Source organism: Epinephelus fuscoguttatus, linkage group LG19 (genome assembly GCF_011397635.1).
Source record: "Epinephelus fuscoguttatus linkage group LG19, E.fuscoguttatus.final_Chr_v1".
In the NCBI taxonomy this organism is placed as follows: Eukaryota; Metazoa; Chordata; class Actinopteri; order Perciformes; family Serranidae; genus Epinephelus; species Epinephelus fuscoguttatus.
In genome coordinates this window covers 1299691-1313912 of record NC_064770.1, presented here as the reverse complement: position 1 = coordinate 1313912, position 14222 = coordinate 1299691, and the positions used below count along the sequence as shown (strand labels likewise).

At 41.9% G+C, this 14222-nt stretch overlaps 2 protein-coding genes across 4 annotated transcripts in view; one reads left to right on the top strand and one right to left on the bottom strand.

Moving 5' to 3' along the window:
* Positions 1 to 14222, bottom strand: part of LOC125878859 (uncharacterized) — a 265428-nt gene that overhangs the window by 131881 nt on the left and 119325 nt on the right. The gene's annotated exons all lie outside the window — the stretch shown is intronic.
* Positions 1 to 14222, top strand: part of abat (4-aminobutyrate aminotransferase) — a 147111-nt gene that overhangs the window by 97588 nt on the left and 35301 nt on the right. For all 3 annotated transcript variants that reach the window (XM_049560244.1, XM_049560246.1, XM_049560243.1), the window contains one exon: positions 6782 to 6899. In XM_049560244.1, the coding sequence (XP_049416201.1) occupies positions 6782 to 6899 (118 nt within the window). The remainder of the gene's footprint in view (positions 1 to 6781; positions 6900 to 14222) is intronic.

Here is a 14222-nt window from a genome sequence, read left to right as displayed (position 1 = left end):
TTATTGTCTTCTATTAATGCTGAGTAATAGTTTGCTCTGGCATTGCGGAGGCCCCTCTTATAAGTTTTGAGACTGTCTGTCCAGATTAAACGAGATTCTTCCAGTTTGATTAATCGCCAGTTCCTTTCAAATTTTCCCGATATTTGTTTTAACTTACGGGTTTGAGAGTTATACCAAGAAGCGAACTTTCTTTGCTTTTTTAACTTCTTTTTAAGAGGAGCTACAGAGTCAAGTGTTGTTCGCAGCGAGCCTACAGCGCTATCGACAAAATGATCAAAGTCGGTACAGGAAACCTCTGTTACTGAGGGACTTGGTATTGAATTTAACGACGGAGTAATCTTTTCCTTAAATTTTGCGACAGCACTATCTGATAAACATCTAGTATAGTAACTGTTGCTGAGTGGCGTGTAATCGAGTAAAAAGAAATCAAAAGTAATCAGATAATGATCCGATAGCAAGGGATTCTGACTTTTAGATTATCAATTTCAATTCCATATGTCAGAACTAGATCGAGGGTATGGTTAAAACAGTGAGTGGGTTCATGTACACCCTGACTGAAGCCAATGGAGTCTAATAATGAGAAAAACGCGGTAGCCAGGGAGTCATTATCAACGTCGACATGAATGTTAAAATCGCCTACAATAATAACTTTATCTGATTTAAGAACTAAACTGGATAAAAACTCTGAGAATTCAGATACAAATTCAGAATACGGGCCAGGAGCACGGTACACTATAACAAATAAAAGTGGCTGCGAGGTTTTCCAGGTCGGATGTAAAAGACTAAGAACGAGGCTTTCAAATGAATTATAATCTAGTTTAGATTTAGGGCTGATTAACAGGCTAGAGTTAAAAATGGCTGCAACTCCCCCTCCTCGGCCGCTGCCTCGAGGAATGTGGGTATTATTATGACTGGGAGGAGTGGACTCATTTAGACTAACATATTCATCTGGACACAGCCAGGTTTCAGTGAGACTGAGTAAATCAATATGATTATCTGATATTAATTCGCTTTACTAACACTGCTTTAGACGATAGAGACCTGATATTTAACAGTCCGCATTTAATTCTCCTGTTTTGTCTTTCTGTCACAGAAGAGGTTTTAATTTTTATGAGGTTGTTATGCACAACTCCTCTTTGTTTAATTTTAGATTTAAATAATTTAGGTGGTCGGGGGACAGAAACCGTTTGTATAAAACTATGAAAACTATGGCTGGGTAACTGAACTAGAAGCTCAGAGAGGCGTATAGGACTGCGACTCTGAGTCCTGGTCTCAACTCTGGGTTGTCAGGGATTTAAATTACTAATAAAGTTTGCCAGGTTCCTAGAAATGAGAGCAGCTCCATCCAAAGTGGGATGAATGCCGTCTCTCCTAATAAGACCAGGTTTTCCCCAGAAAGTTTGCCAATTATTAACGAAACCCACATCGTTTGCTGGACACCACCTGGACAGCCAGGGATTAAATGATGACATGCGGCTAAACATGTCATCAGTGGTCAGATTTGGGAGGGGTCCAGAGAAAACTACGGAGTCCGACATCGTTTTTGCATATTCACACACCGAGGCAATATTAATTTTAGTGACCTCCGATTGGCGTAACCGGGTGTCATTGACGCCGACGTGAATAACAATCTTACTGAATCTACGTTTAGCTTTAGCCAGCAGTTTTAAATTAGATTCAATGTCGCCCACTCTGGCCCCAGGGATACATTTGACTATAGTCGCTGGTGTTGCTAACTTCACGTTTCTCAGAATAGAGCTGCCAATAACCAGAGTTTTATCCTCAGCGGGTGTGTCGCTGAGTGGGGAAAAGCGGTTGGAAACGTCAACAGGCTGGTGGTGAGCCGTGGGCTTCGGCTTGGAGCTGTGCTTCTGGCGAACCGTAACCCAACCTCCTGGCTGAACGGGAGTTACCGGAGGACAGTTAGCAGAGGCTAAGGCTATGCTATGTGGCTCCGCACCGGCTACAGGGGGCTGGCTAACTACCGCAGATACTGAATGGTTTTCCATGGTGCGGAGCCTCGCTTCTAATTCACTAAGTCTCGCCTCCAACGCAGCAAATAAGCTACACTTGTTACAATTACCACTGTTGCTAAAGGAGGCAGAGGCATAACTGAACATTTGGCACACCGAGCAAGAAAGAGCAGAGGGAGAAGCCATCGCTAACTTTAAAGCTAATGTAGCTACCAAGGCTAGTAACGTGCAAACAACAGCTAAGAGATTAGCGAGAAAGTCGTAGAAAGGAGAGCTATAAGTGCTTAAACAGAACTAGTGTGGGTTAAGACTTGAAGTAGACGTTAAAGCAACGTTAAAGCAACTGAAGTGAGAAAACAGGCTACTAGAATTCACCAGAGCAGTACAGAGACGCTGTCACAGAAACACCGGAAATGACACAACTCGCTTACCGCAATACGTCAGCACGTCCACCGCGGTACCAGCCTGAGAAACAGGTACCAGGTGCTGGAAGATGAAGAACTGGGAGTAGAAAATGGAGAGGTAGAGCGCAGAGGTGGAAAGAGTACTGAAAATTTGTACTCAAGTACAAGTACTGTTACATTGCTTAAATTGTACTCAATTACAAGTAAAAGTACTGGTGTTTAAAAAATACTTAAGTAAAAGTACAAAGTACTCTTCTCAAAAACTACTCAGAGTATTAATTACTTTTAACCGATGGATGTTTTATGGCGTCATCAATAGCAGATATTCGATTCGATTCACCTGTATAAAATATCAAAAACAGCTCACCTTATACAATGAAATTACTGCAATGATATGCCTATTATGAGGCAAGAGTGTAAACACATGGCACACACATGAATACAAGGGGCTCACTGACTCCACAAGAGTCACAGCTTTCCAGTTAGCCCCAAATTATCCAACTGTAATACTGTTTAAGGACCCCAATATGCAGGAATAATAAAATAGAATAGGCAAAATTACATAAATACCGCACGCAAAATAACCGCGTGGGTTTTGCACAAAACTGCAAGGGATTAGAGTGAAGTGGATGTGTCTGTAAAGGGTTAACGCTTATCATACGAAAACATTTTCATTCCTATGGCAGTGACAATATCTTTGCAGACTTATCTTAGCCAAACTAATAACCAGTGCTTAATTTGTAAAATTAGAAGTAGGGGAACACTTTGGGCCTCTGAGAGAGCAGTGTTCCCCAGCGGCACCCAAGCCGCCTCACTGCGCGAACCCGAATGGTATGGTTGTGACATCTAGTGTTGTCACGCTACCAAAATTGGGACCCACTGTATGATACCAGTGAAAGTATCACTGTTCTGAGTAGTATCACGATACCACAGCAAAAATGAGACAGATGTGCCTTTTGTCATTTATAAAAAGATAAATCACTTTTCTATAATACATCAGTGATATTTCAGTGGAATAAATTACTTACTGACTTATTCATACTTCAAAAACAGCATCAATAAGTGATTAACATAGGGGGGATCAAAATAAAATAAATAAAAAAAATAAAAATCAACCAGCCACCCTCCTCCCCTGACAGTCCCTTCATAAGTAAAGAACAGTCCCTAAAGTGCGATGAGGTTTGTGGACTGACACAGAGAGAGAAATGTGAACGGCTCGTTTCTCCTCTGACACACCACATACCTGTGTGCCTGTGTGCCTCGGTTGTCCAGGTACTACTGAGCAGTCGAGACACCAACGAAAGAGGAAATTACTGGACCTGGAGTCGGACTTGCCGATAAGCCGTTATGTTGCGGCACGGAGCTCACGGGATTTGCGCGGGACGCATGGACACTCACCCTTGGCTTCTTTGTCTCCAAATCTTCAGTCCATAAATTAGTCTCTACTCCGCTGTGTAGGTATGTTACCTACTGCAGCAGAGTTGTCCTTTCCTTACGTCATAGATTAATTGGTGCGGTTGCGATCGGACAGCCTTATTGGCTACAAAGATGCAGATGAAAGGTTTGAATATTAATTCAAATTGTGGCCAAACTCAGTAGCAACTTATGATTTTAAAAGTAGCGAAGTAGATTACATGGTGTAAATTGTACTCAAGTAGGAGTAAAATTACACACTTGAAAAAAATACTCATAAAAGTACAAGTACCCAAAAAATCTACTTAATTACAGTAACATGAGTATTTGTAATTTGTTACTTCCACCCCTGGTAGATCGGGACTTTAAAGTAATGGAGAAGGCATACATAGAAGTTGCTGAGTCAGTCCTGGGTAGACCACAGAAGAAGAGGAAGCCATGATTCAGTGAAGAATCATGGGGCCTCATAGAACAATGAGAAGAAATAAATAGGAACATGAAAACAACACGTGAAGATACTATATGGACTCACAAAGATACTGTGCAATGAGAGACCTAGACAGAGTACAGCAGTACTGGACAAGGATGGTAACCTCATCAGTGGAAGACACGCCATCAAGATGAGATGGACAGAACACTTTAAGGAAGTGTTTAACAGAGAAGAGCCAGAAAACCCAATAACAGACGATGAGGAATGCGAATTCAATGACAGGATTGAAGAGATTGCAGTAAATGAACCAACACTAGGTGAAGTCAAAGAAGCGATAAAAAGACTACAGAACGGTAAAGCACCAGGAATCAACTCCATCACAGCAGAATTATTAAAAACAGATTTGGCGTTTTCAGCAATAAAGGTACATCAACTGTTGGGGAAAATATGGACAAACGAAAAGATCCCAACAAGCTGGAAGAAAGGGCTTATCATTAAACTTGCAAAGAAAGGAAATCTCAAGAAATGTAAGAACTCAAGAGGCATAACACTGCTTTTTGTAGTGGGAAAGATACTTGGCAGGATTACCATAGATCGAAATGGAATCGATTGCAGGCTGAGAAAGGAACAAGCGGGTTACAGGAGAGGCAGGAGAACAACAGAGCAAGTCTTCATACTGCGAAACATAATTGAACAGGTTAATGAGTGACAAGCTATGCTATACTATACCTGAACTTCATAGACTTCGAAAAGGCTTTCGACTCTGTCTACCATGAAAGCCTGTGGATGATTATGAAGAAGTACAGGATCCCTGGAAAAATGGTACGAATGGTGAGAACATTTTACGAAGACTTCCAGTGCACAGAAGACCAAGGAGAAACGTGAGTGGTTTGACATTAAAACTGGCATTAAACAAGGATGCAGTATGTCAGAATTTCTGTTCTTGATTGTCATGGATTGGGTAATGAGAAGAACAGCTGGACATGGAGAGAATGGGATTAGATGGAAGCTGACTTCAAAACTCGATGACCTGGACTTCGCAGATGACATAGCATTGCTGTCCTCTACCAAACAGCAAATTCAGAATAAAACTAGACAAATGGGTGAAGAGGCCAGACAAGTAGGACTCAAGATAAACACACAAAAGACAAAAGCCATGAAGATTAATGCAAGAAACCAGGAAAGTATTAGGATCAATGGGCAAGACATCGAAGATGTAGAAAAGTTCACATACTTAGGAGCCACCATTTCTAAGGAGAGAGGTGGTGTGAAAGACCTGAAGAACAGACTCACAAAAGCAAGAGGTGCATTCATCAGACTAAAAAAAACACCTGGAGCTCCAAAAGCATCTCAAGAAGAACAAAGCTCAGACTGTATACAACACTAGTAGTGCCAGTATTACTCCATGGATGTGAAACTTGGAAAATGAATAAGGGAGACAACAAAGCAGTTGATGTGTTCCACAATAGGTGCTTACGAAGAATACTCCATATTCACTGGCAAGACCATGTCAGTACTGAAGAGCTGCTAGAAAGGGCTGGAATGGAACTGCTGAGTGAGGAAGTGAAGCTTCGTAGATGGAAAATGATTGGACACATACTAAGGCAGGACAAAAACAACGACTGCAACATAGTAATGACTTGGGCACCAGAAGGAAATAGAAGAAAAGGAAGACCACATGGAGGTGTGCTTCTGAGAAAGCACATCAAGAAGCGGGATGGAACTCATGGTCTGAAGTAAGGACGGCAGCAGCTGACCGGGAAAAGTGGAGGCGCTCTGTGAAGGCCTTATGTGCCACAAGGCACAAAGTGGATAGGTAACAGGTAATCTTAGCTAGCAAGTAGCTCCTACATTGGTTACCCAGACAGTTAAGCATCTAGCATACTTACCAGAAATTTCAAGGGCTGCAGTAATTTCTGTCAAAGTTTTTCCTTCTCCGCTCAAATAATCTTCCTTCAAGCCTAAAATTGATTTTATCAGAGTACATCTTCAAAGTGGCCTCTACAAGATGGTTTTACATTAACGTGATTCATAACAGACCTGGAACATGTAGGCTTTGCCACTCCACTGATTGTATGTTTGATTTGTCTCAGCTGGTGTAATGGTTTTATGTTTCTGTTGTGTCGTATTCTGTATCTTAGAGGACCCCAGCAGAAATAAACCCATTTAGATTTATTGTGTAAATATTGCGACACAGATATTTTGTATTTTAAATTCAAGTGCACCCAGCAGTAGTTGATGAAAAAATAATTTAGAGCCTAGTCCAGTCCTAAAGATGCAATGTCTTGTTTTTACATCTGTGTATCTACATGTGTTCACTCAAGAACATAGAAACTAGCTCTGGAGTTGTTAGAAGGCATAGACCGACTGAGATAGGCCAGCAGTCCATATGTTTTTATTGTTTTAGTAAAGCTCAGGAAACAATGATGACAACCTGAATTACAGAGGTTAAAATGATGAACTTGTCATCTATCTCTGTGTGTATTTGTGTGTACTGCCAAGTTGATACAGAAGAATTGAACAACATGCTGTTCTTAACAGAGAACATGTTTTTTTCCCAGAATGTCGGTGCAATCAATTTCTTCTGTAACTACGAGGAGAGCAGGGGGAACTACCTGGTGGATGTAGACGGCAACCGCATGCTGGATATCTACACTCAGATCTCCTCCATCCCAATCGGTTAGTAGCAAAAGATCCAAACACAGCTGCCTGGATTGTAGGAGGGAACAATACAGTTAAAATCCTTTATCGTAGTTAATGTCATTTTACATTGCAGTATCATTGGGTATTGTGAATTGGTGATTCTGGAAAATGAATTTTAAAAACTGGAGCTGGAGAGGTGCCGAGTTAACCCCTGGGCACTGCTCAGTACCCTTGAGCAAGGCACACAACTCCTAACTGCTCAGGTTGCCTGACTCTGTGGCTGTCTCCTCTTCCTGTCTAGGTGTGTCACAGATCAAACAGATCTCAAGAAATATCTCACGTAGTTGAGTCATTGAATAGTGGAGACAGTGTCTGGAATAAACTGAGGAGTGGCTCTCCTCTGAGCTCTTCACAGTTATGAGATCTTATCTCAATCTCCCAACCACTCTCCACATAAAACAGTGACTGTAACACATCATCGAAACATGGTACTATCTCATTGTCTTTGTCAGGCGTAAGCCTGGAGGGGATCATCTGTGCTAGCGTGTGTGTGTGTGTGTGTGTGTGTGTGTGTGTGTGTTTGTTTGTCTGTCTGTCTGTCTGCAGCTAATCTTGCAAACTACTGGACTAATCAGACTAGTTTTTGGCAAGTTACTCTCAAAATAGTATAATAATATACGAGATACCTTCATTTGAAAGTAATAGTTACTTAACAGTATTACTCTCTGTGAAATGTGTTACTTATTACACTGCTTTTGAGTTACTTTCAGCAAAATTACCTCAGAATAACGAAAAGCATTTTAAATGGATGAGGCTTATGTTTCATCAGGTAATCAAAGCACAGAAGCCCCACTTTGTTAGTGTTCATTTCAAATCCAGTGCTGCATAGATCTGACCCATTCATGCATTCACATACAATGGTTACTACTTTGTATTAAAATCCCCTGCTTATGTTGATGAAGATTCTCAGTCACCCATGTCTTAGTAATACTCAGTGCTATATCGTAGGCAACTGGACTTGCTTGAGTTTCTTGAAGGCATTTCATGTCTCATCCAAGAGGCTTCTTCATTTCTAACTGACTGGTGGGGAGTCACAGGCTTTAACCCCTGTGTGGGCGTGAACCCTTACATAGTCGTTGAGCTCACATGTGACCTCTGAGTTTCAGACTCATTAAGGTCACATGTGAGTCGTTGACCCAACAGGCCATCACGTGTGTCGTTAGGTGTGAATGGTTGTTGAGCTGTCTGGGGAGGAAACTCAGGACTGCATTGTAAGTGGGTGATAAGCGGTGTTGTAGGCCACCTCCTCTGTTTAACGATGGTCGTTCCAGTTTAACTTTCATATCTATCTCTAACTTTCAATAAAAGTATGAAAATGCCAAAAAATACCTTAAGAAGTCCAATTATGAATGGAATGGATCAAAGATTTGTGGCTGTTTTTTTAGTTATTAAAAACATTCATTCTCATAATTACATCATATCTATATTTCAAATTCAGTGCCTGTTAGCAAGAGAGCTCGATCTGCTTTGTGCAACACGCTGCAGCTCCGTGAAAAATGGACACGGTGCATATTTTTCTGGGACACTTGAAACGTGCTTTGATGCATCTGCTGGAATTGTCTAGAGTGGCAATGATCATCTTGGGCAACTGCCTTGTAAAGATGTGCACTCTTTTAAGTGCAGTTTTCTAGCTAGGATTGGTGTCTCATCAGTAAATTATGGCTGGGTTTCTAGTTTCTTATTTGCAGAAATCAGAAGAATGACTCTGCTTGCCTTTATGTAACACACAAATACACTAAACAACCAAGCTTTAGAAGCTTAGGTGCAGCAGTGCTTGACCTCATTTTGTCAGTGTAGTGAATTCTTGGGTGCAGCTGTTGACCTTGACACACAATGTTGTACATTTAATTTATCCTACAAACCAACTCTAAAAATAGATATGAAATGAAATTTCTGAAACCAATGGATTTGGTAGTATTGGCATAGAAACAAGTAGAAGAAGAAGGCACATTTTGGACAAGTCCTTAGCAGATCCTCAGGATCTGGGCCAGGTTTGGAAATTACCCATTTTTTTCACCTGCCACTTTGGCTTTTGGATTTCAAAATCTACCAGCCACTCAAAAGATGACTATTGTGTTTTTTTGGCTGGTGAGTGAAGTAAATCTAGCAGTCACATGCATATTTTACCAGCATTGGCTGGTGCAGATTTCCAACCCTGATCGGGGCCTCTATTCCAGTCTGAATAACATTATCTTTTGGTTTCAGCTCCAGCCCTCAGGGCCCCCCTGACAGAAAGCTTTATGTTGTAGCCAGGAACTCACACACTTCATTCAGTAGTTGAAGGGGCCAGACAACAGGGGTTTGTAACCATTGATTACTTTCTCAGAATGCATAGAAATTAGTAGATTTTTTTTAGAACTTAAAAGGCCTGCATTTCATTAAAGTTTTCTTTTGCTTAATTTTTCTAATTCAGTTCAGTTAAAAATAACTATATTTATTTGCTAGGAAATTTATGTAAAAAGGTCCATTTGTTAAATATTTCTCCTCTATTCTCAGCTGGGACTAGAATTTCCAAAAAATTAATAATAACATGTATTGTTCTTTAAATTTTCACACAAAATTGACATCCATCAATGATGTGAATTTTAGTTAATGACAAGGAATGATACATTGATTATGTTAAGATTAAGCTGGATGTCAGTGGATTGAAAGATTTTGGAATTGTACAAGTCTGGGAAAGTGTGAGAAATACTGCTTGTAGGTGCAGATTTGCTATCATTGCTTCTGCTGGATTATTAACCTGTTCATCACTATTAATACTAAACCATTCATTCAACCTCAGATGAGAAATTCAAGTTAAAGAGAGAATACAGTGTTGAAACTAAAACATTTAGGAACCTCAAATAAGTAGAGAGCTTCACTCTCCCTTACTGCACTCTGCTGGTGGGATATGGAACAGTCCCATGGTTTATGTAAGGCAGCCACATCAGTTTAGGTAAGACTCTGGGCTCTAGTTTCCTGGCGCAGCGCAGGGTGGCGAACCCTGCGCAGAGGTAGTTTTGAGCAGTGCAACCTGAGGTGCTCTCAGTTTGGTAGTTTGGCAGACCGAGGTGCGCTGAGATGGGTGTGGCGGCGCAGCAGGGGGAGGTGCCGACAGATCCAGCTTGGCGCAGTGACAGTTTCGGCCAAAAGGCTTCGCCGAAGGTGTGCTAAAAGCTCGCCAGCTGAAACCATGTCTGTTGTCAGCGCAGGAGGACCGCAGTCGGTGTAAGCCGAAGTTTGGCTGACCAGCGGACAGTGCGCACACATCACCAAAACCTCACAGGCAGGTTTCCAGAATATCAGGCACATTAACGATGCAATAAATACCCCCCAAAAAAACACTATTCAATGCAACTATCTGCAATCAGCACATAAATGTATCTCTATATAGACTGCCCGTCACATCTGATGTCAGATCAAAGTGGATTGGCACCGTTTGGCACGTTCGGCACGTTTGGCACGTTTGGCACGCGTCATGGAAACCCAACCTGATTTGATTAACAAAACTAATGAGTTCACATCCCTCTCAGCCAACCACAAACAGCCACAGCATCAGATAGGGAGTATATATTCAGCATCTGTCATCTTAGAAAAGTCAAAAGAAAAGAAACAGAGTGAGACTGCGAGAGAGAAAGAGAGCGCGCGCGCACTAGAGAAACACAACATTGATTCACAATTGTGGTGACCTCCTCCCAGGCTACCTTTGCATCATCAGCCCGTGGAGGTCTACTCGCAATTCCGTATATTCGGACACTGCGAACTTGGACCTCCCGGACCAAAACATCAGGTTCCTCCTGGGAGAAGATTGGCTATCTGACGCTGCTGCTCTCTTCTGCCATGGCGAATTGAGTAAACTCTCATTACGCCTTCGCGCGGCGCATTTAAGGGCGAGGAGAGGGGCTCATTTGATTGGTGTGATGTGTGTAAAACCCACTCCACGCCTTCTCTCCTCCATCTTTCCGACTTGCGCCGGTAGGAGGGACGGAGGTGGGATAGAGGAGTAGCTGCGCCAGCGCGCACGGTGTGCCAAACTTGCAAAATCCACCTGGCCAGACCTTGCCCGGTCTGCGAAACTAGAGCCCTTAAGATTCATATGCACAGCAAAAGACAGACATTAGCACTAATATTTGTTCTTCATACGAACAGCTGTACCTTAACATGTCATCATTCATATGTATATCATGGAATGTTCATTGGAATTGGTACTCAAAAGAACACAAAAGAAAGTTCAAGATCCTCCTGGATTTACAAGCTGATATATGTTGAAGACAAGGAACACATCAAAAATGATATCCCCACAATTCAGTCAAGTCCTGTTGATAGATAAAAGCACCAAATTTAGGCACACATTCAAATAGTTCATGTGTGATTTGATCTCAACATCCAACTGCTAAAGAGTTCACCACACATATTCACACATTGATTTTTTTATTGTAACCGACCACTTTATTATGCCAGATATTACAGAATCACAAAGTCTCAAATCCAGCCCATCATAATCAGTGATCGTTTCCCCCTTATCTTGAGCAATCTATATAAACCCATTACCAGATGGTGTTTCATCTGATCTCTCCTCAAAGACATGGGTTTTAACAATTTTAATAAGGAAGAGTGGGCATCCTTCCTAGAGATAAATTATTTTCCAAATCCCTCAGCTTCATTACTATGGGAAAAGCTGACTCAATACAGGAAATCATCTCACACTCTGCATACAAGAAAAGAAAGACAAGGAACAAGAAACAAATCTTTAAGACGTAGAGAATGTTGTCGCAAATGACCCCACAGAAGAACCCCTTAAACAATTAAGAAAATACAGACTTCAGTTATACAGATAGGAATATTAAAACATTTAAAACACAGACTTGGATATAAAAATTTTAATTTAGTAATGAAAGTGGAAAATACTTGGCAAATCAAAGCTGAGGACAGATGTATGTAAGGACTGAACTCTCCTCTGCCGGTCGTACACTCTACTTCCCCCTGCTCCCTCATTTGATAAGGGAATACAGAAAAAAATAAGAGGAGAAGAACTTGCCTAACTTCAATCGAGGTGGAGTTTAATTGGACAATTCCTCGTTGTTGCACATACTTAAGATTATGAGTAATAGTTGGAGCCATGCTGGGGCTGGGGGGGCACAACATCTCCAGAGGGCTCATCTGCCCAGCTCTGATTTTACTCCCTTGAACCCTGAGGAAGCTAAGTGGGCAAACCTTCGCTTTCCTGCCACATAGTGCACCTAATCTCATAACAAAGCAGCAGGAGCTGATGGTGTCCTCACTGAGTTCCACACACAGTTCTGGTCTATTTTAAGTCCACCCTTTAACAGACTTATTGCATGCAAGCATGAATATGCCAAAATTGCCCTAATTCTCCAGAGCCCAACAAAGACTGCGCTCTGCCATCTCCCTGTATCAGCCTCCAGAATCGAAGTCACTCTATACATTATATGTCCAGATCAAACTGGTTTCATTAAAGGTAGACACTCATCCAACTACCCACACAGGCTATTCAGTCTCACGTATTATTCAGCACTTCACAATACATAATCAATAACTGTCTCATCGCGTACAGAAAAAGCTTTAAATAAAGTCAACCAGAACTGATAGCTTCTGTTCACCACACAATTCAGTTTTTATTAATTTAATGGATCAGTATTATATACACATCACCTGTGGCCACAGTATGCACTAACAGACTAAAGGCCCAGACACACTAAACCAACAACAAAACACTAGCGGCAATGCAGGCCAACTGTTGGGCCGCCTCACATCACCTGTGTCTTATCCAAAAAGTTACACTTGAAAACAAAAAGCAAAGACTACAGCCAACGGCAACCTAACGTGCACTCTACACCTGCATGATAGAAGATTACTCTTCATACTAGCAGGTGGTGGTAGTCTGTATTCATCTTTCAAAAAAGTAAACCGAAGACCAACAGGACAGATTCATTCTTGTTTTGATCTCAGGCCCTCTTGGTTTTAGCCGTTTGTTTGCTTTTATCACTTAACGTAAAACTTGGTATATAAGTCACACTTTTTTTCCCTTTTTTTTTCATCTAAAAAGTTGGGTGCGGGTTATAGACTGGTGCGACCTATAGACCAAGGTATATGCTGACATAGGTAATTTGACCCACAAGATGGCCGTACGTTAGGCTGACCAAACGTCCTCTTTTGCCCGGACATATCCACTTTTCACGTCCTGTCCGGGGCGTCCAGGGCGTCCGGGGGTCTTTTATAAACTGATGATAATGTCCGGTTTTCCGTGTGTTTGTGTGTGTGTGTGTTAGAGTGCGGCATGGGCAGCATATTTCTGTCCGAACCCGAACCGAGCCCGACATCATTTAATGACCAAAGCACTGAGTTTGTGTCACACAGTGGTTACAGGCTATTTAACAGGCCGGGCGTGCACCGTGGGTGCTCAGCTGCACAGAGGGAGACCTCCGTGTTTGAGACGGGAGTGGGAGGCGGGAGGTCCGACGCTTCAAGCGAGAGGAGAGGGAGGAATAAAACAAAATAAGATAAAATAGGAAAAACCTGTCTCCCTCTTTCATTTTATTTTCAGCATTTAATCAAGGCGGAGGCGGGTGGCTGGAGGTCCGAGACTTCCAGCGAGGAGAGAGGTAGAAACAAACAGCCAATGTGTGTCTGTGTGTGTTATGTTCAGGTGTTGTCACGTCACAGTGCCCAAGCAATAAACAGGACAGACAATAGGATTTTATTTATTTTTACACTACATTTTCACTGAAAGCTGACCGATGTTGTTATACCGTAATTTTATTTCCTGAAGAGGTTGTTTGGAAAATTGCAATCTGAAAAGTAACCAAAGCTGCTTAAGAGGTTAAGTGTTCTGAGTCGAACTGCCAGTCAGACTGATCTCCTTCACTGACGGGTTCCACTGTCTCCGACACCAATTCAACATGCTGAATTAGCCGAAAAAGTGCCAACATGGGCACAGTAGTGCCAATGGTGCAGGGCACACATCAAAAACTAGAGTGACAAACATTCACCAATGGCCTGACATTGACCATTGGCCAACATCGGCATGGTGGGTCAGGGTCTTAAAACCCCAAGGCAAAGAGAACCAGGAGAGGATGCCCACTCTCTCCCTCTATATTATTTATTGAACCACTTGAAGCAGCCATTTGTCAGCATATCTACAACAGGTATCTAAACTAGGGCCCAACCGATTTATCCAGCCGGCTGATTTAATCGGCCGATTATAGCCATTAGAGAATAATCTGCAATTGGCACGCCGATGTTAACACTTTTATTTTCATCACTAATAAAATGCAGGGAATATGGTGTTTTACTTAGAAA